Source organism: Lepus europaeus, chromosome 23, assembly GCF_033115175.1.
Source record: "Lepus europaeus isolate LE1 chromosome 23, mLepTim1.pri, whole genome shotgun sequence".
Lineage (NCBI taxonomy): Eukaryota > Metazoa > Chordata > Mammalia > Lagomorpha > Leporidae > Lepus > Lepus europaeus.
This window is the reverse complement of record NC_084849.1, coordinates 17,458,531-17,482,196: the sequence shown is the minus strand read 5'-3', so window position 1 is coordinate 17,482,196 and position 23,666 is coordinate 17,458,531. Positions and strand designations below refer to the sequence as shown.

Here is a 23,666-nt window from a genome sequence, read left to right as displayed (position 1 = left end):
GAGAGAGGGGGAGAGACAGAGATCTTCCTGGTTCACTTCCCACATGGCCAAAACAGCCAGGGCTGGGCCAGGTGGAAGCCAGGAGCCAAGAGTTTCTTCCAGGTCTCCCACATGGGTGCAGGGGTCCAAGCACTTGGGTCATCTTCTACTGCTTTCCCAGGAGCATTAGCAGGGAGCTGGATTGGAAGTGGAATAGCTGGGACTCGAACTGGCACTCAGATAGGATGTCAGGGCTACAAGCAGCAGCTTAACCTGCTACACCACAACACTGACCCCTCTTTTAATTATTTTTTTTTAAATTTTTGTATTGGCTGGGGATGGTGCTTGGCATAGTAGGTTGAGCTTCCACCTCTAGTGCTGGCATCCCATATGGGTACCAGTTCAAGTCCTGGCTGTTCCACTTCGAATCCAGCTCCCTGCTAATGTGCTTGGGAAGACAGCATCCTGCACCCATGTGGGAGATCTGGATAAAATTCCTGGCTCCTGGCTTCGGCCTGGCCCCGCCCTGGCCGTTGTGGCCATTTGGGGAATGAACCAGCAGATGGAAGATCCTTCTCTGTCTCTCCTTCCTTCTCTCTCTGTATTTATGCCCAATTTCAAATAAATCTTTAAGAAAAATTTTTGTATTGGGGCTGGAGTTGTGGCACAGCTGGTTAAGCCACCATCTGCAGCGCCGGCATCCCATATGAGTGCCAGTTCTAGTCCCGGCTGCAGCACTTTCGATCCAGCTCCCTGCTAATGCATCTGGGAAAGCAGCAGAAGACGGCTCAAGTGCTTGGGTCCCTGCACCCACGTGGGAGACCCAGATGAAGCCCGGGCCATTGTGGCCATTTGGGAATGGAAGATCTCTCTCCATCTATCTCTCTAACCTACCAAATAAATAAATCAATCTTTTAAAGATGTTTTTATTTATCTGAAAGATAGAGATAGAGAGCTCCTGTCTGCTGGTTCACTCCCCAAATGCCCACAGCAGTTACGCCTGGGCCAGGCCAAAGCCAGGAGCATGGAACTCAACCCCGATCTCCCACGTGGGCAGCAGGGACCCAGGTACTTGAGCCATCACCTGCTGCCTCCCAGGGTGCACATCAGCAGGGAGCTGGCATCAGAAGCAGAGCCGGGGCTCACACCCAAGCAGGCTGATGCTGGCATCTTAACCCCATGGCAAACGCCCGCCCCGGAACACTGGGTCTTCAGAAAGCTGGGGATGAGCTGCAGCGTGTCCCAGGCATGGCTGGGCTGACCGTGCAAGGCCTCGGTGGAGTGGCGAGAAGGTGGGGAGAGAGAGCTGCTTTGAGGTGTGCAGGGTCACCGCGGGGCAGGAGCACTGTCCCAGGGTGAGTGGCCTGGGAGCAAAGCAGGGGCTGGCACGTAGACTTCGCGGGGGAATCCACAGATTCTGATTCAGGGAAGGAGGAGATGCTGGAGGTAGCCAGGCTGAGCCGCCCCAGGACGTGGCGGCAGCCTCCTGCCCAGGTGTGTTTGGGCAGAGACTAAAGGCCTAGAGGGGTAGGGGTGTCGGGCTGCAGGGCCAGGGGAGAGGGGAGAGGGTCCCCAGTGTCCTGCCCTGAGAGCCCTGATGCCACAGAGCTGAACACGGAGTGGGCTTCCCACTCTGCCCCGTGGGAATCCTGGTGTGGCTGAACACGGAGTGGGCTTCGGCTCCATGGTGCCTCCTCTTGGCACGTGTCCACTTTGCCCTGTGGGAATCCTAGCGTTGGGCCAGGTTTCCCCTGCGCCCCACCCCACCCTGGGCCCGCGCACACCCTGCCGTGAGCTCTCCGCGCCACCACTGCACTGTGTGAACAGGGAGCAGAGCGTCGGCTGTCCCTGGGCCTCTGGCCTCCAGCTTCCTGTTGTCCTGTGCTCTGCTAGATGTCCTTTCTCTCCAGGCCAACCGAAGGGGAAAGGACCGAGCGCCTCATCAAAGCCAAGCTCCGAAGCATCATGATGAGCCAGGACCTGGAGAACGTGACCTCCAAGGAGGTGAGGGAGGCCTGAGGGACGCGCTGGCCCTGGGCTGCAGGTGCCTCTCTGCCCACCGGCCCCAGCGGCAGCAGGACTCAGGGGGAGGGGCACAGGCCTTGGATTCAGCCTCAGGCTTGGTTCTAGAGCCGCCACTTCCTGGCAGTGGGTCCTGGGGCAAAGTTTTTATGTGTTTATTTGTTTGTTTTAAGATTTATTTATTTATTTGAAAGAATGACAGATTTATTTATTTATTTGAAAGAGTGACAGAAAGAGATCGTCTGTCCCCTGCTTCACTCCCCAAAAGGCCACAGCAGCTGGGGCTGGGCCAGGCCACAACCAGGAGCCTGGAAATCCATCCGGGTCTCACATGGAGAGGAGCAGGGGCCCACGCACTTGGGCTATCCTCTGCTGCTCTGCCGGGCACCCTAGGAGGGAGCCAGATCGGAAGCAGAGCAGCCGAGACTTGAACCGGCGCCCATGTGGGATGCCGGTGTCACAGGCGGGCCTCTTGACCTCCCCAGGCCTCACTCGGATGACTTGTGAGGTTGCCATGGGCTCCGAAGGTCGCACGGGGAAGCAGTTTCCTGTCCGCGCCCCCTCCCGCCTTGCGTCCCACGCTGCTGGGTTTTAAGCGAGAGACAGCAAACATTCCTGCACAGGATCCCACCTGGCCTGCCTGCTCTCTGCACGCACTGTTTTCCTTGATCGCTTTGTTCCTATTACTTTTTCTTCAAGAAATACAGCAAATAGTCACAGCTTACATTGGGCAGATTTACGAGGTTGAAATTATCCTGTTAGGGCTGGTGTGGCGCAGTGGGCTAAGCTGCTGTCTATGATATGGGCATCCCATACCGGAGCACCGGTTCTACTCCCAGCTGCTCCACTTCGGATCCAGCTCCCTGCTAACACACTGGGAAGGCAGCGGAGGATGGCCCAAGTGCTTGGGCCCCTGCTCCCCTCTATGTGAGACCCGGATGGAGTCCATGACTCCTGGCCTAGGCTTGGTCCAGTCCCGGCTATTGCAACCATTTGGAAAGTGAGCCAGTAGATGGAAGGTCTCTTTTTCGGTCTCTCTCTGTGACTGCCTTTCAAACAAATAAACACAACTTTTTTTTAGAAAAGATGCCCTTGTAAAAGGTCGTGCTGCTGTCAATGTTCTGCCTTTGTGGGTTCCACATCCTCAAATCCAGAGAACCTGGGGTCAGAGATGGGGGAGCAGCTGCCTGTGCCCTGAACAAGTCCTCATGTATCTCTGCTGTGACCATGGCCCGAGCAGCACAGTGTGACGCACTGCTCACAAGGCGTGTTCGAGCGCTGGGCCCTCCGAGTCCTCTGGAGGTGGCGTAAAGTACCCAGGAGGACGTGCGGGGGTTCTGGGCAGGTGCGCTGCGGTCTTATTTAAGGGACTTGACCGCCTGCAGCTGTCGGGGGGGGGGGGGGGGCTGGGCGTGTCCTGCGGGCTGATTGGGTCTTTGTCTTAATTAACCCCTTTGGGCAATGGTGCGTGAGGCCTTCCTCCGCAGAGCGGAGCTGTCTGTGAGAGTCTCACTGTGCTGTGGTTGCTGCTCAGCTGTGAAAGTGTAAAGGCTTGGGACTCAGTAGCAAAGGTCCTGGGGCCGTGAGGTGCCTTATCTGCAGTAATAAACTTCCTCCAGGTGGCCTGACTTCTAGGCTGCGTAACCTGCGCTCCTGCCACGCACGTGTGTGCGCTGTGTGTGTCCCAGTGCACGACTGCCCAGGAAGGAAGAAAACACCAACCCCTGTTTCTGAAAACAGCCGCAGTTTGTGCTGTGAGCTCAGTGCTTTGAAGAGGGGCAGCCGCTTTCCCTGACGTGTCTTTTCCCAATGTCTTCCGCTCCGCAGATCCGGACCGAGTTAGAGAAGCAGATGAACTGTAACTTGAAAGAATTCAAGGAGTTCATAGACAACGAGATGCTGCTCATCTTGGGGCAGATGGACAAGCCCTCCCTTATCTTCGACCATCTTTATCTCGTAAGAGGCACGGCCCACGCTGGTGTCTGGTTGGGGAACATAAATCAGGCCTTGATTGTGTGGCGTTGGCAGCAAGTCAGGGAGAAAAGACAGGCCAAGAAACAGGCCTGAGTTCCCGGTGGCCCATCCCGAGTCCAGCGGGGCCGACCCCTCTCCACCCTGCAGCCTGCGGGGCTGCTCTCAAGCCCGGTGTAGGGGCCGTGGCTCCTCTCTGAGCCGTGGGGAGTTTGTTGGAAGCTGTGTAGCATTGTCCATGGGCAGGTGTTGTCAGCAGTCACTCACACACTGGTCCCGCCCACTCACCTCCAGATGGTGTGTGGGCTCAAGGACCAAGGGGAGCCTACTCAGCAAGCCCCGGAATGAGGCCCCAGTATCCCATGAGAACAGTGGGGCAGACACATCCCACAGGGCTTCCCTTTTCGTGGCTCCTGAGCCCGCTGGAGGAGCTGCTCCGTTGGTCTCGTCACCCTGGACCACTCTGGTGCGCCCAGCGTGAAGGCAACGGGCAGGTTTGCAGGGGGAGCCGCAGACCACAGAGGAGGGCGCGTGGGGGGCCGAGACTCCAACCCCGGGGCCCCGCTGCGTGCGCTTCTTGGGCCCTGTTGCCTGGGGCAGATCTGTTTGCCTCTTCTTTCCTTCACCGCAGACCTCGTGGGGTGATTATGAGAATTAACTAAAATACAGATGGAGGGAGCCGCGCGTGCGCGCCACCACAGCAGGAGAAAGTGCTGCCTGGGGACGCGGAGTTGCTGCTGAGGGCGGGCAGGATTCTGTGTGTGTCAGAAGGAAGCCATCGAGGGTGTCCAGATGGCATCCCTCCCACATGTATGGATCTACACACACACACACACACGTGTGTATATGACACTCCAGCACGCGCATGTGCTGTGTTACTGAGGGCACTTCACAAGGTTGAAACGCGTGCGTCCTTTCCTGATACGCGTTCCTGGAAGTTTCTGACCGTGGATTTCAAACCCATCTTCTCATTGCCTGGAAGTGCCCGTGGGTGAACACAGCTGCTCTGTCGCACGGCTGGAGTGACAGGGAAACAGGCGCTTCTCAGGCGCCCTCGCAAGAACCCTCGCACGCCTGCGTTCCTGGACCCGCCTGCGGGGAGCGCAGTGCAGCTGCCCCCAGCTGGCCTCTCTCCACCAGGCGATGGCCATGGCAGGGGGAGTTCACAGCCTCGGTGGGGCTGCCGTTGTTTTTCTGCCTGGCTCGGTGCTCTGTGTCACTTTGCCATGAGAGATACTAAAGGAATTCTAAGTTGGAGTCCTTTCCTCAAATAACAGACTGGCTGGCAGCCCCAGGCGGGGCCAGCGTGCCCAGGTCCCGCCCTCTCAGCACCGCAGGCGGCTCGCGGGGGCTGCTCTTTGTGGGTCACCTGCATTTCCTAAGAGCAAAGTGACCATTTGTTCCTTTTCCTTTTTTTACCCTTCCACGTGCCTTGAATGCAGATTGATTGATTGATTTGACAAGCCGAGTTACAGAGGAGGTGGGGAGACAGAGAGAGATCTCCCATCCTCTGGCTTACTCCCCATATGTCCACACCAGTCAGGGTTGGGCCAGGCTGAAGCCAGGAGCCCGGAACTCCCTCCAGGTCTCCCACATGGGTGCAGGAGTCCAAGCACTTGGGCCATCTTCTGCTGCTTTCCCAGGCACATTAGCAGGGAGCTGGATCGGAAGTGGAGCAGCCAGGACTTGAACCAGTGCTCATGTGGGAACGCCCATGTTGTAGGTGGTCTCTTAGCCACTGCGCCACAATGCTAGCCCCTAACTTGCTTTCTTTTAACAGTTTTTTCACTTAACTGATATTTCCCTGGGCTATTAAATATGTTTTATTTTTTTCTTTAAGATTTTATTTATTGGCCATTGCCATGGCTCACTAGGCTAATCCTCCACCTGGGGCACCGGCACCCCAGGTTCTAGTCCCACTTGGGGCACCGGATTCTGTCCCGGTTGCCCCTCTTCCAGTCCAGCTCTCTGCTGTGGCCCGGGAAGGCAGTGGAGGATGGCCCAAGTGCTTGGGCCCTGCACCCGCATGGGAGACCAGGAGAAGCACCTGGCTCCTGGCTTCGGACTGGCACAGTGCACTGGCCATAGCGGCCATTTGGGGGGTGAACCAACAGAAGGAAGACCTTTCTCTCTGTCTCTCTCACTGTCTAACTCTGCCTGTCAAAAAAATAAATTAATAAATAAATAAAATAAAGATTTTATTTATTTATTTGAGAAGCAGAGTTACAGAGAGAGAGGTCCTCCATCCACTAGTTCATTCCCCAAATGGCCACAACAGCAGGAACTCAACTGATCTGAAGCCAGGAGCTTCCTCTGGGTCTCCCATTTGTGTACAGGAGCCCAAGCACTTGGGCCATCTTCCACTGCTTTCCAGGCCATTAGCAGGGATCCAAAGTGGAGCAGTCGGGATGTGAACCAGTACCTATATGGGATGCCAGCGCTGTGGGCAGAGGCTTACCCTACTGTGCCACAGCGCCAGCCCCTCAGAATGGCTTTTTGTAAGTGGAGCCACTGGGAGGCTTTATAATGTTGTCCAAATCCCTGCCAGGAAAGTGGAACGAGTTCTGCTGTCATCGGTGATGAGTGCAGATGCCCCTGAGGGGGGTCGCGAGCCGACCCCACTGGGGTCCCAGGAAGGGAAGCACAGCGACAGCAGCAGGGTTTCCTGGGTCCCCCCTTGCCTCCCCATCGTGCCACAGAGGATGCTGGGAGCCCCTCGCTGTCCTCCGAGGCCTCACGGTCATGGCCAGGGAAGACCCCGCGTCCCGTAAGCAGCTGCGAGGCTGGCTGGCGTGTGACACTCACGGGGGTTTGTGTGATCTGTCCCCCAGGGCTCGGAATGGAATGCATCCAACCTGGAGGAACTGCAGGGCTCAGGGTGAGTCTGTGCCCCTTGTCTTCCCCTGTCCTTCCGGGAGGCTCAGCGAGGCCCGAGCTGCCCAGTCTCTGAAGTAGCTGGCAGGGCTGATGTGCATAACTGCACAGAGGTGCCTCGGAGCGGCGCGTCCTGAATAATTCGTGGGTTTTACGTCGGGGAGGACCGCTCTGAATCGCACCCGATGGTACTGCTGAGTCCCTGCGCCGTGGTCCCTGGGCCACTCCCACCTCGGCCTCCGGTTGTGCTTGGGGGCCCGGCCTGGCCAGGGAGCGCTGGGCTCCAGAAACGAAGAACGTTTAAACCTGGGCCTTTGGAACAGATGGCTGGACTTTCCCCCCATTTATTTACTTTTTAACCCACACAGCCACAAAGTCGCCATCCTGTATGTCTGACGTGATGGCGTTCTCGAATGACCGCATTTGAAAATCAAGACTAAACAAATCCTAAAATACATCTTTAGAACTGCTGGTTAGGAGGTGTCCTTGCATCGCAGAGTGGTTCTCCAAAGGGGGCCTCGTGTCCTCCAGGCCGGCCGCGTGGCGGGGAAGAAACGAGCGGCCTCAGAGGCGTTTTCTCTGCACGTATCAGTGTCCTCTTAGGAAGCCGACTGGAAGTGTCTCCTGGCCCCTGGAATCACTCTGGCCTCCTACAAGTGAAAGAAGTGATTGATTAAGTTCAGAGGGATAGCAGACCCTCTCATTTATTTATATCCTGCCTTGTTTCAAAAAAGGATTGCGGGCAGTTCCCAGGGACGTAGATGATGGATGGATGTTTTCTGCTTTCCAACTATCGAACAGCGCGGACTTGAAAAACAACAGCCCCGGTAGACTCAGCGATAGCTGTAAATTTTGCAACTTGAAGGCGTGTGGAGTATATTTGTTTAAGTAATGCATATATTTAGTTTGCACAGTTAACATTGCTGAGCAATGCGTTCGATCGGAAGGCTTTTTAAAATAAGGAAATTTTTTTAATAAAATATGATGCATTCTCATGTGGAGGGCATTTAGAAATTACAAAAAAGAAGAGAAACCACAACAAGGGTCCCACCACAGACCTCCGCTCTTCCTGTGTCTAACTTTTCTTCCCTTTGCCTGTTTGTTTTGTTTTTTTGTTTTATGTCCAGTTCTTCCTGATTCTCCAAATTTGCTCTCTGGTTTTTCTCATTGCAGGGTTGACTACATCTTAAACGTCACCAGAGAAATCGATAACTTCTTCCCCGGCTTATTTGCCTATCACAACATCCGTGTCTATGATGAGGAGACCACAGACCTGCTGGCCCACTGGAACGAAGCCTATCACTTCATAAACAAAGCCAAGTGAGCATGCGCCGGGGCTGGAGGCGGGGCCGGGCACCAGGCTGCTGGCCGCCAGCCACTGCCGCTCTCCACACACGGGCCCTGATGTGCTCGTCCCTTCCCACTCGTCCTGGGTCACAACATCGGACCCCTGGTTTTCGCCAGGGTCTAACCGCAAGTGCATGCTCTTGGGAGCTCTCCCCCCTGGGGAGCCGCTGAGCCAAAGGAGGGTCAGGGAGGAGAGCCCCGCCCATCCCTGGGCCTAGAGCCCGAGTCCTGGGCGGGGGCCCAGGCAGAGCTCCACCGACTGACCGGCAGAAGCCGAGGCCAGCCCCGCGGCCCGAGCCGTCCCTGCTCCCCCCACCGAGTCACCACAGGGTGACTCGGAGGTCACCCTGTGAGGAGCACCCTGCTGGCTTTGTGCCCCTCTGGGTCTGAGCTCCACAGCATGTCCTTTCAAAGTCTCGGTCCTCCTGCATCCTCTGGGGACAGACTTCAGACAGGCAGTCAAGAAAACACCAGGCACAGAGACCTGGGGGGCAGATTCAAGGCCAGGGAGGCAGAGCCCTGGCCAGCTCGGCCTTCCCCATGCCCTTGAGCAAGCAAACCAGACATGCCTGAGCCTGCACTTACAACTCATGTGTCCCCCCCTTCCCCGCGGCCGCCATCCCTGCCCTCTGTCTGACCGGCACCTCGCTGTCCCCAGAGCCCAGCAGCCCTTGCCCGCTGACCCCGTTTGCTGCAGCAGCTCCTCCCCCGCCCCCATCTGCTGCTACCGCTGAGCCACTTTTGCAGGCGTCCCCTGGCTGCCAGTGGCTTCTCTGGTCAGGGTTCCGGGCCGCTGGCGCGTGCCAGGTGGGAAGATTCCTGAAGGCAGCCAGCCCTGCAGGCCGTGGCAGGGCAAGGATAAAATTGATCCAGCAGCAGAGATACTGCCGTTAGAGAGCGTGCGGACCCTGCTCTGTAAATTCCGACACAGCAGACCGCGGCCGATGACGTCAGGGTCTAAGGAGGAAGTCAGCCGGGCGCGGACAGAGATGACGTCGTGGAAGCTTCCTAACTTTCTCCGCCTCCGCCCCCGCAGGAGGAACCACTCCAAGTGCCTGGTCCACTGCAAGATGGGGGTCAGCCGCTCGGCGTCCACGGTCATCGCCTACGCCATGAAGGAGTTCGGCTGGCCCCTGGAGAAGGCGTACAACTACGTGAAGCAGAAGCGCAGCATCACCCGGCCCAACGCGGGCTTCATGAAGCAGCTGTCCGAGTACGAGGGCATCCTGGACGCCAGGTGGGTGCCGGCCTGCGGGAAGGGTCGCTGGCAGAGCCAGAGCGGCGCCTCGCAGGAAGAGAGGCGCGGGTCTCTGATCGGCAGTGTCCAGGGGCCCCTGCGTGTGCCTTGGCTGCACGAGGGGCAGCGCCTGACCACTTGTCCAAGGCATCAGCTGGGGCTCGGTGTGGGCCTGAGGGCCTCCTGCCTCCCGAGCCTCCACATGGCACCACGTCCTGTGCACAATCTTTTATTTTCCTTTTTAAAGATTTACTTATTTGAAAGGCAGAGTTACAGAGAGGCAGAGGGAGGGAGAGAGTGAGAGGTCTTCCATCCACTGGTTTGCTTCCCAAATGGCCACAACAGCTGGAGCTGCACCGATCCGAAGCCAGGAGCCAGGAGCTTCTTCTAGGTCTCCCATGCAGGTGCAGGGGCCCAAGCACTTGGGCCATCTTCCGCTGCTTTCCCAGGCCATTAGCAGGGAACTGGATTGGAAGTGGAGTAGCCGGGACTTGAACCAGTGCCCCTATGGGATGCCAGTACTGCAGGCAGCAGCTTTACCTGCTGTGCCACAGCCCTGGCCCCCATGCATACCCTTTGATATGGGGCAAGCTCAGGATCGCGGAAGCAGATGGCCAGGATCTGTACCTGTGCGCATTCGGCGGCCCTGTCAGTCTCCCTGAGCCTCAGTCTCTTCTCCTGGGTTAAAAACCCGCCTGAATGGCCAGCGCCGTGGCTCACTAGGCTAATCCTCTGCCTTGCGGCGCCGGCACACCGGGTTCTGGTCCCAGTCGGGGCGCCGGATTCTGTCCCGGTTGCCCCTCTTCCAGGCCAGCTCTCTGCTGTGGCCTGGGAGTGCAGTGGAGGATGGCCCAAGTGCTTGGGCCCTGCACCCCATGGGAGACCGGGAGAAGCACCTGGCTCCTGCCATCGGATCAGCGCGGTGCGCCGGCCGCAGCGTGCCTACCGCGGCGGCCATTGGAGGGTGAACCAACGGCAAAAGGAAGACCTTTCTCTCTGTCTCTCTCTCACTGTCCACTCTGCCTGTCAAAAAAAAAAAAAAATTAAAAATAAAAAAAAAAACCCACCTAAAGGTGAACTGGCACGGGGTACCTGGTGTCGAGTCCTGGCTCTGCTCCCGATTCCAGCGTCCTACTAATGCCCGAGAGGCAGCAGGTGATGGCCCAAGTAGTTGGGTCCCTGCCATCCACGAGGGAGACCCAGAAGGAGTTCCTGGCTCTTGGCTTCAACTTGGCCCAGCCCTGGCTGTTGTGAGCATCTGTGGAATGAAGCAATAGAGTGAGGATCTTTCTCTGTCTCTGCCACGAGGTACCAGTGGCTCTTGTGTGTCGATGAGAGAATGGGGAACAGCATGAGGTCTGCATGTACAGTGGAATATTACTCAGCCCTAAAAAAGACCCAGAGTTTGATGCCCGCTACAACATGGGCGAACCTTGGGGACGTTGCACCAGGCGAAATAAGCCGGTCACAAAAAGACAAATGCCGTGTGCTCCCACTTAGTCCAGTGGCTTCCCTGCTTCCTTCCTTTCCTCCCTTCTTTCTCCCTCCCTCTCTTCTTACCTTCCATCCCATTTTGAGAGAGAGAGAGAGAGAGAGAGAGAGAGAATGTCCCATCTGCTGGTTCACTCCCCGATGCCCACAACAGCCAGGGCTGGGCCAAGAGCTGGCAACACCCTCCAGGGTCCCGTGTGTGCGGCAGAAACCCAGTGACGAGCCATCACCGCTGCCTCCCAGGGTGAGCAGCCACAGGGAGCCCAGGCCAGGCCCTAGAGTCGGGAATGGAACATCAGGTGCTCTGATGTGGGGTGTGGGCACCCAGCTGCCAGGCTAGACCTCAGCTCCCCTGGGATGCTTTTAAAACTTCTCATTCCTGCCCTGAAGGGGTCTACAAAGGACAAGGGGTCCTCCTTCCCCCGGGGCTGGGGATGCCTGCGGAACTGGCACTGAGAGGCCCCCCGTTCCGCTGTGCACTCCCGGGTCTGCCGGCCTCCGAGAGGTTCTCGTGCCCACTCGGGGCAGAGGGGGCCCCGGAGAGGGCAGGCCGCCAGCGCCCCAGGCCCTCACAGAGGCCAGCTAGCTGCTCAGGGCTCACCTTCTCCGCTCCCTTCCTAGGCCTGGATTATTGCTGACCCTTGTTGGAAGGAAGCCAGAGGCTCCATCTAGTGGCTTCTTGGCCAAGTTTTGGGGAAGCAGCAGTGCCCTGGCCGGGTTGATGGGGATCCTGAGAACAGCTCCGGCCGTGGCTGGACTGCTTCACTGTCAGCCGGAGAGTGTCTCAGCGGGGTCCCCAGACGGGGCCCAGACTAGGAGGAGCAGGGCGGGGCAAGCTGCTGTCCTCTCCCTCCTCCTGGCGGTCACTCGCTGCCAGAGCGCCTTTGCAGCCCAGCCAGGGGTTAAGGTTCTCGGTGGCCTGCCTTGAGCTTCGCAGCCCAGGGGAGGGAGCACACGGTGTAGACAGTAACAAATGAGCACGATGCTCCCTTGCCCGGAAGAGCAGCAGCGAGCCCTGATTGACAAGTTGCCTCTCTGCTGCTGCGACCCTCCAGGCCCAGGGTGTCGTCACCCTCAGTTCTGGGGAGGCTCAGTTACCTTCTGTCACTGTAGATCTCTCCCACCTCGGTTGCCTGTATTTAAGAACTGTATTATAAAACCAGCGCCACTGGTTAAGCCACCGCCTGCCGTGCCGGCATCCCGTATCAGCGCTGATTTGAGTCCTGGCTGCTCTGCTTCTGATCCAGCTCCCTGCTAATGCTCCTGGGAAGCAACAGAAAATGGCCCAAGTGCTTGGGTCCCTGCTGCCCATGTGGGAGACCCGGATGGAGTTCCTGGCTCCTAGCTTCATCCTGGCCCAGATCCGGCTGTTGCAGCCATTTGGAGAATGAACCAGCAATGGGAGATCTCCCTCTTTTCCTCTCTGTCACTCAGCCTTTCAAATAAATAAACCTTTAATAGTAATAATAATAATAAAAACTACAGTATTAGAAGAAATCATTTAAAATCTGTCCTGTCATTGCTCTGCCCTAAGCAGATATTTCATGTTTCCTGATTCTCTCTCTCTCTCTCTCTCTCTCTCTCTCACACACACACACACACACACACACACACTATGTGTCCCCAGGGACGTGCGTGTGAGTCCACCGTTTCCTGCCCTCCCCGTGGTCCTCTTCGTGTGCCCCCAGTCTGGTGGGAGAGGATCAGTGTTTGCCTGTGACAGGCAGCAGCTGAGAGGTGGAGCTACAGAGTGGCAGGGACGTGACGGAGCAGGTTAGCTGCAGGTCGTACCTCCCACGTCATCCTTGGGCCCAGGAAAGCCACACGAGGCTTCTCGCAGGAGTCTCCATGGGGCAGGGGCCTCGTGCCGTTTCTCAGCCTTGCGTTTCTGGAAACAGGTGACTTTACCTAATCAACTCTTGGTGCACATGCTTGACACGTGGGCGCACCCCTGGCACACACCTGTCCTCAGGCTGTCCCCAGCTCACTCCTCCCGGGACCCTGCAGGCGCTGTCTGCTTGGCCAACCTTGCTTGCTCTCTCTGCCCACAGCAAACAGCGGCACAACAAGCTGTGGCGCCCGCAACCAGAGAGCAGCCTCCATCAGCCTGCAGATGAGCCCGCGGGCCCCAGTGACTTCTTGCCAGAGGCCCTGGATGACACCACGGAAGCCCAGCTGCCCTGCATGGGCGATGCCACCCAGCCCGCATTCGCGAGCAGCAGGCTCCCGGGAGGGCCCACGCTCCCTTGCTGCTTCCGGCGGCTCTCAGACCCCCTCCTACACTCCCCGGATGAGGAAGCGGACGGCTTGGTCCAGCTCGAGGATCCAGAGAGGGATGTGCTCCTAGAGGGAGCTGCGCAGCCGCCCGAGGCGCCCCGGCCGGCCAGACAGCCCCAGGAGAGCCCTGCCCCCTGTGAGAAGGACGTAAAGAAGAGACTAGAGTTTGGGAGCCCCAAGACGCGGAGTGGCTCCCTCCCGCAGGTGGAGGAGATGGACAGGGACGAGGGCCCAGGAGCTGGGAGGTGGGGCCGCTCCCCAAGTCCGCTCAACCGGGAGAACCTCAATAATAACAACAGCAAGAGGAGCTGCCCGGATGACTTCGAGGTAGGTGTGGGGCGGGCACTCGGGGCCCCCCAGCACATCACCCCTGCCCTCCCCACAGAGCAGCCCCTCCCAGCCCTCCACTCCGCCATGCCCTGCTGGGCAGCAGTCCTTACCTCCCGTGGCCAGCAGGTGCATTTCAGAGGGCGATTCTGCCCACCGCTTGGGAGCCTGGCCTGTGTGTGTCTGGTGGGTCAGGGATTAAGAGGGAGTCAGCCAGGTCCCTGGTAAACTGTCCCCGTCCCACATGGCGCCTGCAGCTCACTTCTTCCCATGTGAAATGTGAAACATGGAACTTCCCCCGAGCTGCATGCAAGCACTTGGAAAAAAAAAAAAAAAAGATTTATTTTATTCATGTATTTGAAAGGCAGAGCTACAGAGAGGCAGGGGTAGGGTTTGGGTGGGGGAGTGGTCTTCCATCCCCTGGTTTACTCCCCAATTGACTGCAATGGCTGGAACTGGGCAGATTTGAAGCCAGGAGCTTCCTCAGGGTCTCCTGCATGGGTACAAGGGCCCGAGGACCTGGGCCATCCTCCACTGCTTTCCCAGGCCATAGCAGAGAGCTGGATGGGAAGTGGAGCAGCTGAGGCTCGAACTGGCACCCATATAGAATGCCAGCACTGCAGGTGGAGGATTAACCTCCTGCACCACAGTGCCGGCCCCATGCAGTTTTTTATTATTTATTTTATGTGAATTGTTTGAAGACCCCTCATATACATGAATTTCGCAATTTTTTGTACCAAAATACATTTAGCCCCTTTTTGTAAATTACTTTTTATTTATTTCAGAGAGATAGCATACACTCCCATCCACTCGTTCACTTCCCAAATGCCTGCAACAGCCAGGCCTGGGCAGAGACCGGGAGCTGGGAACTCAAGCCAGGGTCTCCCACATGGGTGGCCCGGCCCCAGTCACTTGAGCCAGCTCCGCGGTCTCCCAGCATCTGCATTAGCAGGAAACTGGAGCCATTAACCAGAAAAGCAGAGCACCGGCAGGGGGGCGGTCCTTCACCCACTGGCTCACTCCCGATGCCCACAACAGCCAGGTCTGAGCCAGGTCTGGGCCAGGCCAAAGGGAGGAGCCAGGAACTCCATCCTGGTCTCCCACATGGGTGGCAGGGGCCCGGCACTTGGGCCATTCTCTGCTGCCTTCCCATGTGAATTAGCCTGAAGCCTGATGGGAAGCAGAGTGGCTGGGACTTGAACCAGCACTCCAGTACGGGACGCTGGCATCGCAGGTGGTAGCTTAACCTGCTGTGCCTCCAAGTCAGTCCCTTAAGTATTTTTTAATTGTATTTTAAGCAAACTTTTGAAGTACCCTTGTATCATTTTATTCTCCATTTATGCTCATTTACATAGGACATAACTACAATACCATTACCACCTCTAAGAAATTACCAGCTGGTAGTAATTCTTCCACATCACTGTCTCGTACTCCCACTCTGGACCCAGTGCTCAACTCCGTTAGTCTGTTCTGTCTGGTGGATTCTATACAACCAGGTTTTAGCCTCCACCTGGTTCTCACCTAGAACCTTCTCTCTGTTCCATTAGTAGTGAGCAGTGGCCTCCCCTGCCCACGCCACAGGACAGCTGTGGTTCTCAAGGGAGAGCGCTGGAGACACCCACAGGTGCATTGAGGTAGAAATCCAGTGTGTCAGGCCGGTGCCAGGGCTCACTTGGCTAATCCTCCGCCTGCGGCACCGGCACCCTGGGTTCTAGTCGCAGTTGGGGCACTGAATTCTGTCCCAATTGCTCCTCTTCCAGGCCAGCTCTCTGCTGTGGCCCGGGAAGGCAGTGGAGGACGGCCCAAGTCCTTGGGTCCTGAACCCGCATGGGAGACCAGGAGGAAGCACCTGGCTCCTGGCTTCAGATCGGCGCAGTGTGCTGGCCATAGCAGCCATTTGGGGGGTGAATCAACAGAAGGAAGACCTTTTTCTCTGTCTAACTCTGCCTGTCAAAAATAAATAAATAAAAAGCCAGTGTGTCATTAACGTCACCACGACACAAGCAAAACTGGGCAGTGACTTCTACTGACCTCCAAGTCACATTGAGTCTTCAAAGCAAACATTGATTGCAGTTTGTCCCCCTTCCTCCCAGCCCCATCCAAGGGCAAATCCCCATAAAGACAGATGACAAAAAACCTCTTCCGTTGAGGGCGAAGCTGCTGTGGTTAGCACTGAATGGCTTCTCCGGGAGTCACAGCTTGGCAAAGAGGGTGCGTGAAGGACACGGCCCACTCTTCCTGGCCAGCTTGGCTGATGTCGCCTGGGGGAAGGGACCCAGAGAGGGCGTGCCTAGACTGCAGCTCAGTGGTCCAGGTCGACGAGGGCTGAGCTGCGTATCAGACCCGCCTGTGCGTGCTCATGTGAGAGCAGCTGTGCAGGGTGCCCAGGTAGAGGAAGCTTAGTGTGTGCGAGGGGCAGGCATGGACGCTGCTGCTGAGGGCAGCGGTCGGAGGTGTGGTTGGAGAGGTGGCAGGGCGTGCAGGGCTCTGCGTGTCATCTGGGAGCTGACAGACTTGGCAGGGTGCAGTGGAGGAGTGGCCAGAGAGCACGGCGAGGCTGAGACTGAGGCGAGGGCAGAACCGGGGCGGGGGGGGGGGGGCAACCTGCTGCCCCTCGTGCCTGGGCTGGCCCTGCAGCACTGTGCACGGGCCCCTCCAGGCCCCTCTGGGCCCGCACACTGCTCTCCCTGGGCCTGGCCCGCTCCGGCTTGTCGAAGAGGTGTCGGCCAGGGTGTTGGTTTCCTCTGCAGAGCCTCCGTCCAGGGAACACCGAGCCTGTGTCTCTGAAGGGCAGGGGCTGTGTCTTAACCACAGCCCCGCAGGCCTGAGGCAGGGCCTAGCCCGTGGTCGGCACCCCAGGGATGTCTGGTAAGTGAATGAGAAGCCCCGGGAGGCTGAAAGGCGTAAAACCCACCTCTGGCTGGCGTCTGGGCAGCAGCCACACCACCACCCGGGACATCTGCGTCCCATATCCTTGTGCCCAGTCGGAGTCCTGGCTGCGCCGCTTCTGATCCAGCTCCCAGCTAATGCACCTGGAAAGGCAGCAGAAGACGGCCCAAGTGCTTGGGCCCCTGCCACCTGTGGGGGAGACCCAAGTGGAGTTCCTGGCTCCCAGCCCTGACCCAGCCCAGTCCTAGCTGTGTGGGCATTTGGGAAGGAAACCAGCAGCTGGAAGATTGATCAGTCGATCTTTGTCTATCTGTCTATCTCTCTCTCTCTCTTTCTTTCTTTCTTTCTTTTTTTTTTTTTTTTTTTTTTTAAGATTTATTTATCTATTTGAAGACAGAGTTACAGAGAGGCAGAGGTGGAGATAGAGAGAGAGGTCTTCCATCTTCTGGTTCGCTCCCCAAATGACCGCAATGGCCAGAGCTGTGCCAATCTGAAGCCAGGAGTCAGGAGTTTCTTCCGGGTCTCCCACGCAGGTGCAGGGGCCCAAGCACTTTGACCATCCTCCGCTGCTTTCCCAGGCCACAGCAGAGAGCTGGATCAGAAGTGGAGCAGCTGGGTCTCGAACCAGCACCCATATGGGATGCCAGCACTGCAGGTCAGGGCATTAACCCGCTGCACCGCAGAGCCAGCTCCTTTCTCTCTCTTTCTCACTGTCCCCACCACCACCACCACCTCTAAAAAAAATGAAAAGAAAAATGAAAAGAAAAACCTAGCTCAGCCTGCCGCCTCATCAGGCCCTGCGGGTACTGTGTTAGGTCAGAGTTGGAGTCTTTCCCAAGGCCGTGAGGAGCACCGCTGGGTGATGATGCTGGAGCCAGGCTATGTTGCCTGCACGGAAAGGCACCCCCTGTGGGGCTACAGACACCCCAGGTGAAGTTTTTTTTTTTAAGAAACTATTTATTTATTGGAAAGGCAGAACAGAGAGAGAAAAGGAGAGGCAGAGAGATTTTTCCATCCACTGGTTCACTCCCTGAATGCCTGCAACAGCCATGTCTGGGCCAAGTCCAAGCCAGGAACCAGGAACTCCATCCGGGTCTCCCATGTGGGTGGCGGGGGCCCAGAGACCTGGGCTGTGTGCTGCTGCTTGCCTGGTGCGTTAGCATGGGACTGGGTCAGAAGCGAAGTAGCTCAGTCTTGACCCGGCGCTGTGACGGGGCATGCCAGTGTCACAGCGCCAGCCCCTAGAGGTAGATTCTTTGTGCAAAAGAGAGGCCGTGTCTCTGTTTCTGTGAGCCAGAGGGACCAAGGAAGGCCTGAAACAGGGTCCCACTGTGCAGGCAGCAAAGGTGGGATTCCGAAGAGGGGTCCTTGGAAGTCGTGGTTTGCCCAGGACCTCGGGCACTTGGCTCCTGGAAGGCCCAGCTCTGCCCCTCTGACTCGTCCCCAACCATGTTACTCACAGGCAGTCCAAGGGGTCACTGTGGCTGTGCTACGGTAGGAGGCGCAAGCCAGTGCTGCCTCTGCAGTGCCCGGCCCCACCCTGGTCCTGACTGTGCCCTCTCATGATGTCCTTGTCCCCTTGCAGCATGATGCCATATTTGGGATCCTGAACAAAGTGAAGCCACCCTATAAATCCTGTGCCAACTGCATGTACCCCGCGGCCAGCGGGGCTCCCGAGGCCTTCAGGGAGCCACATGAGGACCCAAGTGCCGGCGCCATATGCACGCAGCCCGCCTTCCTGCCCCATGTCACCTCTTCCCCTGTGACCCACGCCACCGGCAGGTGCAAAACCCTGGAGAAGCCAGCCTCTGGCCCAGCTGAAACGTCCCCAGTCCTACCAACCACTGGCCCAAGGCGGCCGGACGGCAATGGCCTTGGGGCCCGGGCCACCCCAGAGTTGCCAGCCAGCCTTTTGGAACCTTCCAGAGAGACCCTGAAGGTCCTTCCAAAGCTGCCCCTCCTCTTGAAGAATCCTCACTGTGATCAGAGCCCTGCCTGCACGGAAGGGGCGAGGGGAGAGCTGTCGCCCAAGAAAGACCCGAGGCCCACCAAGGACCTGCGGCTGCTTCTGTTCGGCGGCGAGGCGGAGAGGCCGCCGCCCACCAGCTACCTGATGCAGCACCAGGAGTCCATCATCCAGCTGCAGAAGGCCGGCCTCGTCCGCAAGCACACCAGGGAGCTGGAGCGGCTCAAGGGCTCGCCGGCGGACGGCCTGGCCGGCAGGCTGGAAGCCAGCATCCCCGAGGGGAGCCAGGAGCCGGCCACGCCCCACATGGCAGACGGAGCCTCACTGAGGAGCCCCCCGGCCTTCCTGGGCCGCCTGGACCACACCAGTAGCTTCTCAAAGGACTTCCTGAAGACCGTGTGCTACACGCCCACCTCGTCGGCCGTGAGCTCCAACCTGACCCGCAGCTCCAGCAGCGACAGCATCCACAGCGTCCGCGGGAAGCCGGGGCTGGTGAAGCAGCGCACGCAGGAGATCGAGACGCGGCTCCGGCTGGCGGGCCTCACCGTCTCGTCGCCGCTCAAGCGCTCGCACTCCCTGGCCAAGCTCGGGAGCCTGGACTTCTCGACAGAAGACCTGTCCAGCGAGGCCGACATAGCCGCCGCCGCCGACTCTCAGGACGCCAAGCCCAGCAACTCTTCCTTCTTGCACGAGCCCCAGGCCACGCCACGCAGCCCGGCCGCCACCTGCAAAGCATCAGGGAAATTTGCCCCCGAGGACTTGAGAAGCCCCTGCCGGGCGAGCAAGAGCTGACCCGCCCTGCGCAGCTCAGGGACGTTGGAGCCCACTTTTCCCAGGACCCTCCCTCGGCCCGCCTGAGGGTGTGGGCCAGCCCCTGACACCTTGATTCGTCTTAAGCAAGTGCAGTCACCCCCACCTGGTCCCCTCTTGCCCGAGAGAGGAGCAGGAGAAACACCAACGGTTAACACGCAGCACAAGAAGAAAGGGCGCGAGCCGTCCCCAGCACACACACAACTCGGGTCCCCAGTCATGTGTCTGCAGGAAGAGTCACGTTTGAAGAAGAGCGTGCACAGATATGCACACCCTTCCAGAATATTCCATCTGCAGCGTGCAAAAGCAGGGTCGTGGCGCCCTCGGAGGAGGTAACTCTGGGATGGCGACACCTGTCCTACCTCTGTTCTCGCTGCGCTCTGCTCCTGTGAAGTGGGGTCACCACCCAGCCTGCCTCCCGGGAGTCGTGCAGGGTCAGGAAGGGTCTCCCCAGGAAGGACTTCCTGCTATTGGGGACCCTAGAGATGTCAAGACTTCAGGCCGTGTGCACGCAGCCCCAGCGGGCAGAGTCATCACTCGAAGGCTATGCTTGAACCAGCCCTGTGCTGAGTGGCGGGCAGCCGTGCGCGATGCGTGTCCCCTGTCCCTGGTGACGTGTGTGTGGCAGGAGATAGGTGGGAGGTTGTCAGTTGTTTCCGTCGCCCCCCCGTCTGAGGGGGGAGGCCCCACGGAGCATGCTGAGCCCCCTCGCTGCTGCTGAACCACCTGTGGTTGGGATTGGGAGACACCAGGATCCTGAAGGGGCGGGGGGGTGGTTTCCGAGATGCCAGTGGTCCTGCTGGGAGCCCCAAGCTCAGCCTCCGCAGGTCCCATCTCCTCGTGTCGGGTGGGAAGAGGTCTCAGCAGTGAGGAGCTCTCTGTCTCTTCTCCGGGAGCCGCTCTGAGAGGGCCGAGGCCATGAGGGCGTTGTAGATGTTTACAGCTGCCTTTTCCTGTAGTGAGACCCCTGCTTCCTGCAAGATCCCCACTTCCTGCTTCCTGCCCCCCCCCCCGCCCCCCGCAGCCGTCCTGGCGGAGTCAGGAGGAGTCTAGATGGAGCCTCAGCACCAGCACCATGGCGGCCCCCGTAGCCATCAGGTGAGCGCCATGCAGCCTCAGGCCCTGGGCTCGAATCGAGGGTCTCACATGGTGTCTGTGAGCCAGACCCCAAAAAAATAATTTGAAGGAGCATGATGGAAAGGCAGAGGTGGGGTTCAGGATTCTACACGCCACTCTGGACAGCCTCCGTGGGCTCAGTGGGTTTTACATTCTTCAGGGGTTGGAAAAAGAATACAATATTCACGTGACAGGGCCCAAATGGCCTGCAAATCCTAGACACTTCCTCTGGGGCTCTGACAGGGGCCCCGCGGGGATAAACTGGGCAAACCGGAAGCCGGCCCCGGCCTCTGGGACCCCTCAGGCCAGACGCTGGCCGCCTCCCAACTCCAGGCCTCGGCGGCCCGCCGCAGCTGGGCTCTCCCGTGCAGGATGCAGTGTTGGGGGAGGGGCAGGCGCAGGGGGTAACGCTGTTGGCCGAGACCTTTCCACGTGGGCCACAGTGACCCGTGAAACCAGCAAGCCCTCCCGGGCCAACCAGACCCAGAGTGGGCTGGGGGCCCCCCAGAGCAGCCATCTGGAGAGCAGCCCAGAAGGGGTCTCGGGGCGCAAGGTTGGTTCCTCTGGCGGTTGCTGCGGGGCGGAATCCCTCCAGGAGCCGCGTCTCAATGGTGCGGCCATTCCGCTCCGCTCCGTGCAAACACACGTTATTGTTATGGTAACTTGATGCGAGCCTGTTTCCGCCAGCATCCGCTGACACAGCCTCACAAGGTGATCTGCACCTGCCCCCAGCGCCCTGTAGGTCTCCCCCGCTCCTCCCAACAGAAGCATTTTCTCAAAAACCCCACCACGTTCCACGTGTCTTGCCAAATTACGTGTGCTGTGGCCGATCCGCTTTTGTGTCAAAATAATCCCTTCCAATTGGCGATGGCACGCTTCCGTGGTTGTGGTAACCGCCTAGGAGAGAGCCTTGGGGAAACTTGGCCTTTCGAAAGCCATCCGTTTTCTTAACCCAGGTGAGGGCTGGGCGTGGGATCACAAATACACACAGGCCTCCGGCTCTGGGCAAACCGAACGCGTTCGTGGTCAGGAACACGTCCAGGCTTATCAACCAACATCCGGGCAGCCCCGGCCCCGGCCCCCGTCGTCGGCAGGGCGTGAGGAAGCTCTCTAGGCCCGGAGGCTGGCACTGCAGCCAGGAGAAACCATGAAGATTCTCCTCGAAGACCAGATCCATGTCGCAGGGCAAACTGGCATTTAAATGTTAGACTAGGCAGGCCAGAGCGCGCCACCAGGATGGGGGAACGCTCACTCCGCCGGGCGCTTTGTGTGCTGTCCTGGCTCCTGGGGCACAGGAGAGGTGAGCAGAGGAGGCAGTGGCCGGCGCCATGCCGAGGTAGGAGGAAAGGCCCATTTGTGAATCAGCTCGGTCCCCTGGGCGTTCGGCCACACCTCATCTTCCACCTGTCCTCAGCGCCTGTGGCCCTGCCCCAGGATAGCTGGAACATTCTGCGTCGTCTTGCCAGTTCTTGCCGGGCCATGGAGAGAGGAGGCTGCCCTCTGCATGGGCTTTGCCCCCTGCCTGAGAGCTACTTCGGGATCTTCAGCATTGTCCCCGGATGCATGAACAAGGGTCCCTCGCCTGGCCTTCCCTGCCTCTCTGCCACCATACAGGGACCCCTGGCAACCTCTGGGCTGGCAGACAGCTCGCCACCAGGTGGCAGGCAGCACATGGAAGCCCTGCTCAGGAGCCTTCTCGTCCCCCAGATCGGCCCAGAGCACACAGCCAAGGTCTTGTTGAATAGACCTCACTGGCCGCCCGGCGCCCCTGGGGACCGTTTCTCCCTGGGGGGAATGAACGCCACAGCCCTCAGTCAAGATCCTGCTGGTGGGTGACCTCGGTGCGGGTGCCCAAAGAGGGCCCCGCCTCCCCGCCTGCAGCGGGGACGCCTTTCACCCGGCCCTGCTTGTTGGCTGGCAGCCCCTTCACCTCCGGCAGGAGAACCTGGTGACATCTGGGTGCCGCTGGGCAGGTTCACCGATGGTTCCTGGTCCCACTGCACCCTCCTTGAAAGCCCACCTGTGCGAGGCCGCTCTGCTTATGTCTGTGAGCAGACAGAGCCCGGATCCAGTCGCCACTCTTCCAGTGCTGTCTCTTCCTTATCCTCACGCAGGCTGCCTCACCCAGCCGCCCTTGACCTCTCTGGAGTGACGCTGCCCGGCGCTGTCCTGGGTCACTCTTGTGCCATAGCTGCCACAGCCCTGGCACGGGTCACTCACTCACACAGGAGTCTTTATAACGCCCCGCCCCATGCTTGCTGCATGATTGCTGCCCCCTCCCCTCCCCTGCACTGTCATTGTTTTACAATCGAGTGCCTTAATACTAGTTTACAAATACTGTGTATTTGTGCGGAACCGTTGGACTCTCATCTTTGTGATCGGATCCTTTGGTCGTGGCGGTGGTGGTCAGCTGTGTCCCCTGCTATGCAGTTCCACGTTGTGTGTCCGTGACTTCTTCCACGAGGAAGCAGCGCCAGCAGGTCCTGCCAGCGGGTCCCGTGGTCGCCACCGGAAAGGACCTGAGGTGTCTGCTGGCTCCCGGCCCCAGCCCCAGCCTGCCCTTGTCCTCTCGTTTAATGCAGATCTGTTACCTCCTGGGCCACCTGTTTCTCCTCTCTGTGAGTGTCTGAGCTCTTTGGCAACAACATGTAGGTACCAGTCACCCCACCCCCACTGTTCCCCAAATCAGGGGCTGTGTGAGATGGGCTGCTCCGTGCTGCCGGTGGGGTCCCGCGTGTTGCGTTACGGTATCAACGATTTTTTTTTAATTCTATTGTTTCTCTTGTTTTTTATATTCTATATTTAAAAGGCAGTATCTTTTGTACTGTAAATTTGCAGTAGAAAAAGCATTGTGCACTTTTTTTTTTTACTTCTGTTGGTGTGTGTTGTATATAGTCTATGTGCTTCTTGTGATAAAAATAAACTTTTTTCTTTATAAATGCCTGATGACTGTGAACAAAAGGAAACTACATCTTCTTGCTGTGCCGGGACAGTCTGATGACAGCATCATGGGCAGTGTTTACTGAGCAGCTGCTGTGGGCAAAGCTGCCTGCTAAAGGAGTCGGCGCTGTGGTGTGGTGGGTTAAGCCGCCACCTGCAGTGCCAGACTCCCATATGGGTGCCAGTTCAAGTCCCAGCTGCTCCGCTTCCAGTCCAGCTCCGTGCTAACGGCCTGGGAAGGCAACAGAGATGGCCTGAGTCCTTGGAACCCTACACCCATGTGGGAGACCCGGAAAAAGCTCCTGGTTCCTGGCTTTGGCTCTCCTCAGCCCCTATTGTTGGGGCCATTTAGGGAGTGAACTAGGGGATGAAAGATATAGATAGATAGATACATAGATACATAGATAGATAGATAGATAC

The 23,666-nt window shown here is 58.3% G+C and overlaps 1 protein-coding gene across 1 annotated transcript in view; it reads left to right on the top strand.

The window, feature by feature from the left end:
* The window catches only part of SSH1 (slingshot protein phosphatase 1), a 77,583-nt gene extending 54,369 nt beyond the window's left edge, over nt 1-23,214 (top strand). Inside the window, exons 9-15 of the mRNA XM_062181928.1 lie at nt 1,890-1,983; nt 3,829-3,957; nt 6,804-6,850; nt 8,020-8,166; nt 9,230-9,430; nt 12,973-13,525; nt 18,000-23,214. Coding sequence (XP_062037912.1) covers nt 1,890-1,983; nt 3,829-3,957; nt 6,804-6,850; nt 8,020-8,166; nt 9,230-9,430; nt 12,973-13,525; nt 18,000-19,172 — 2,344 coding nt within the window. The 3' untranslated portion in view covers nt 19,173-23,214. The remainder of the gene's footprint in view (nt 1-1,889; nt 1,984-3,828; nt 3,958-6,803; nt 6,851-8,019; nt 8,167-9,229; nt 9,431-12,972; nt 13,526-17,999) is intronic.
* Nucleotides 23,215-23,666: the final 452 nt, after the last annotated feature.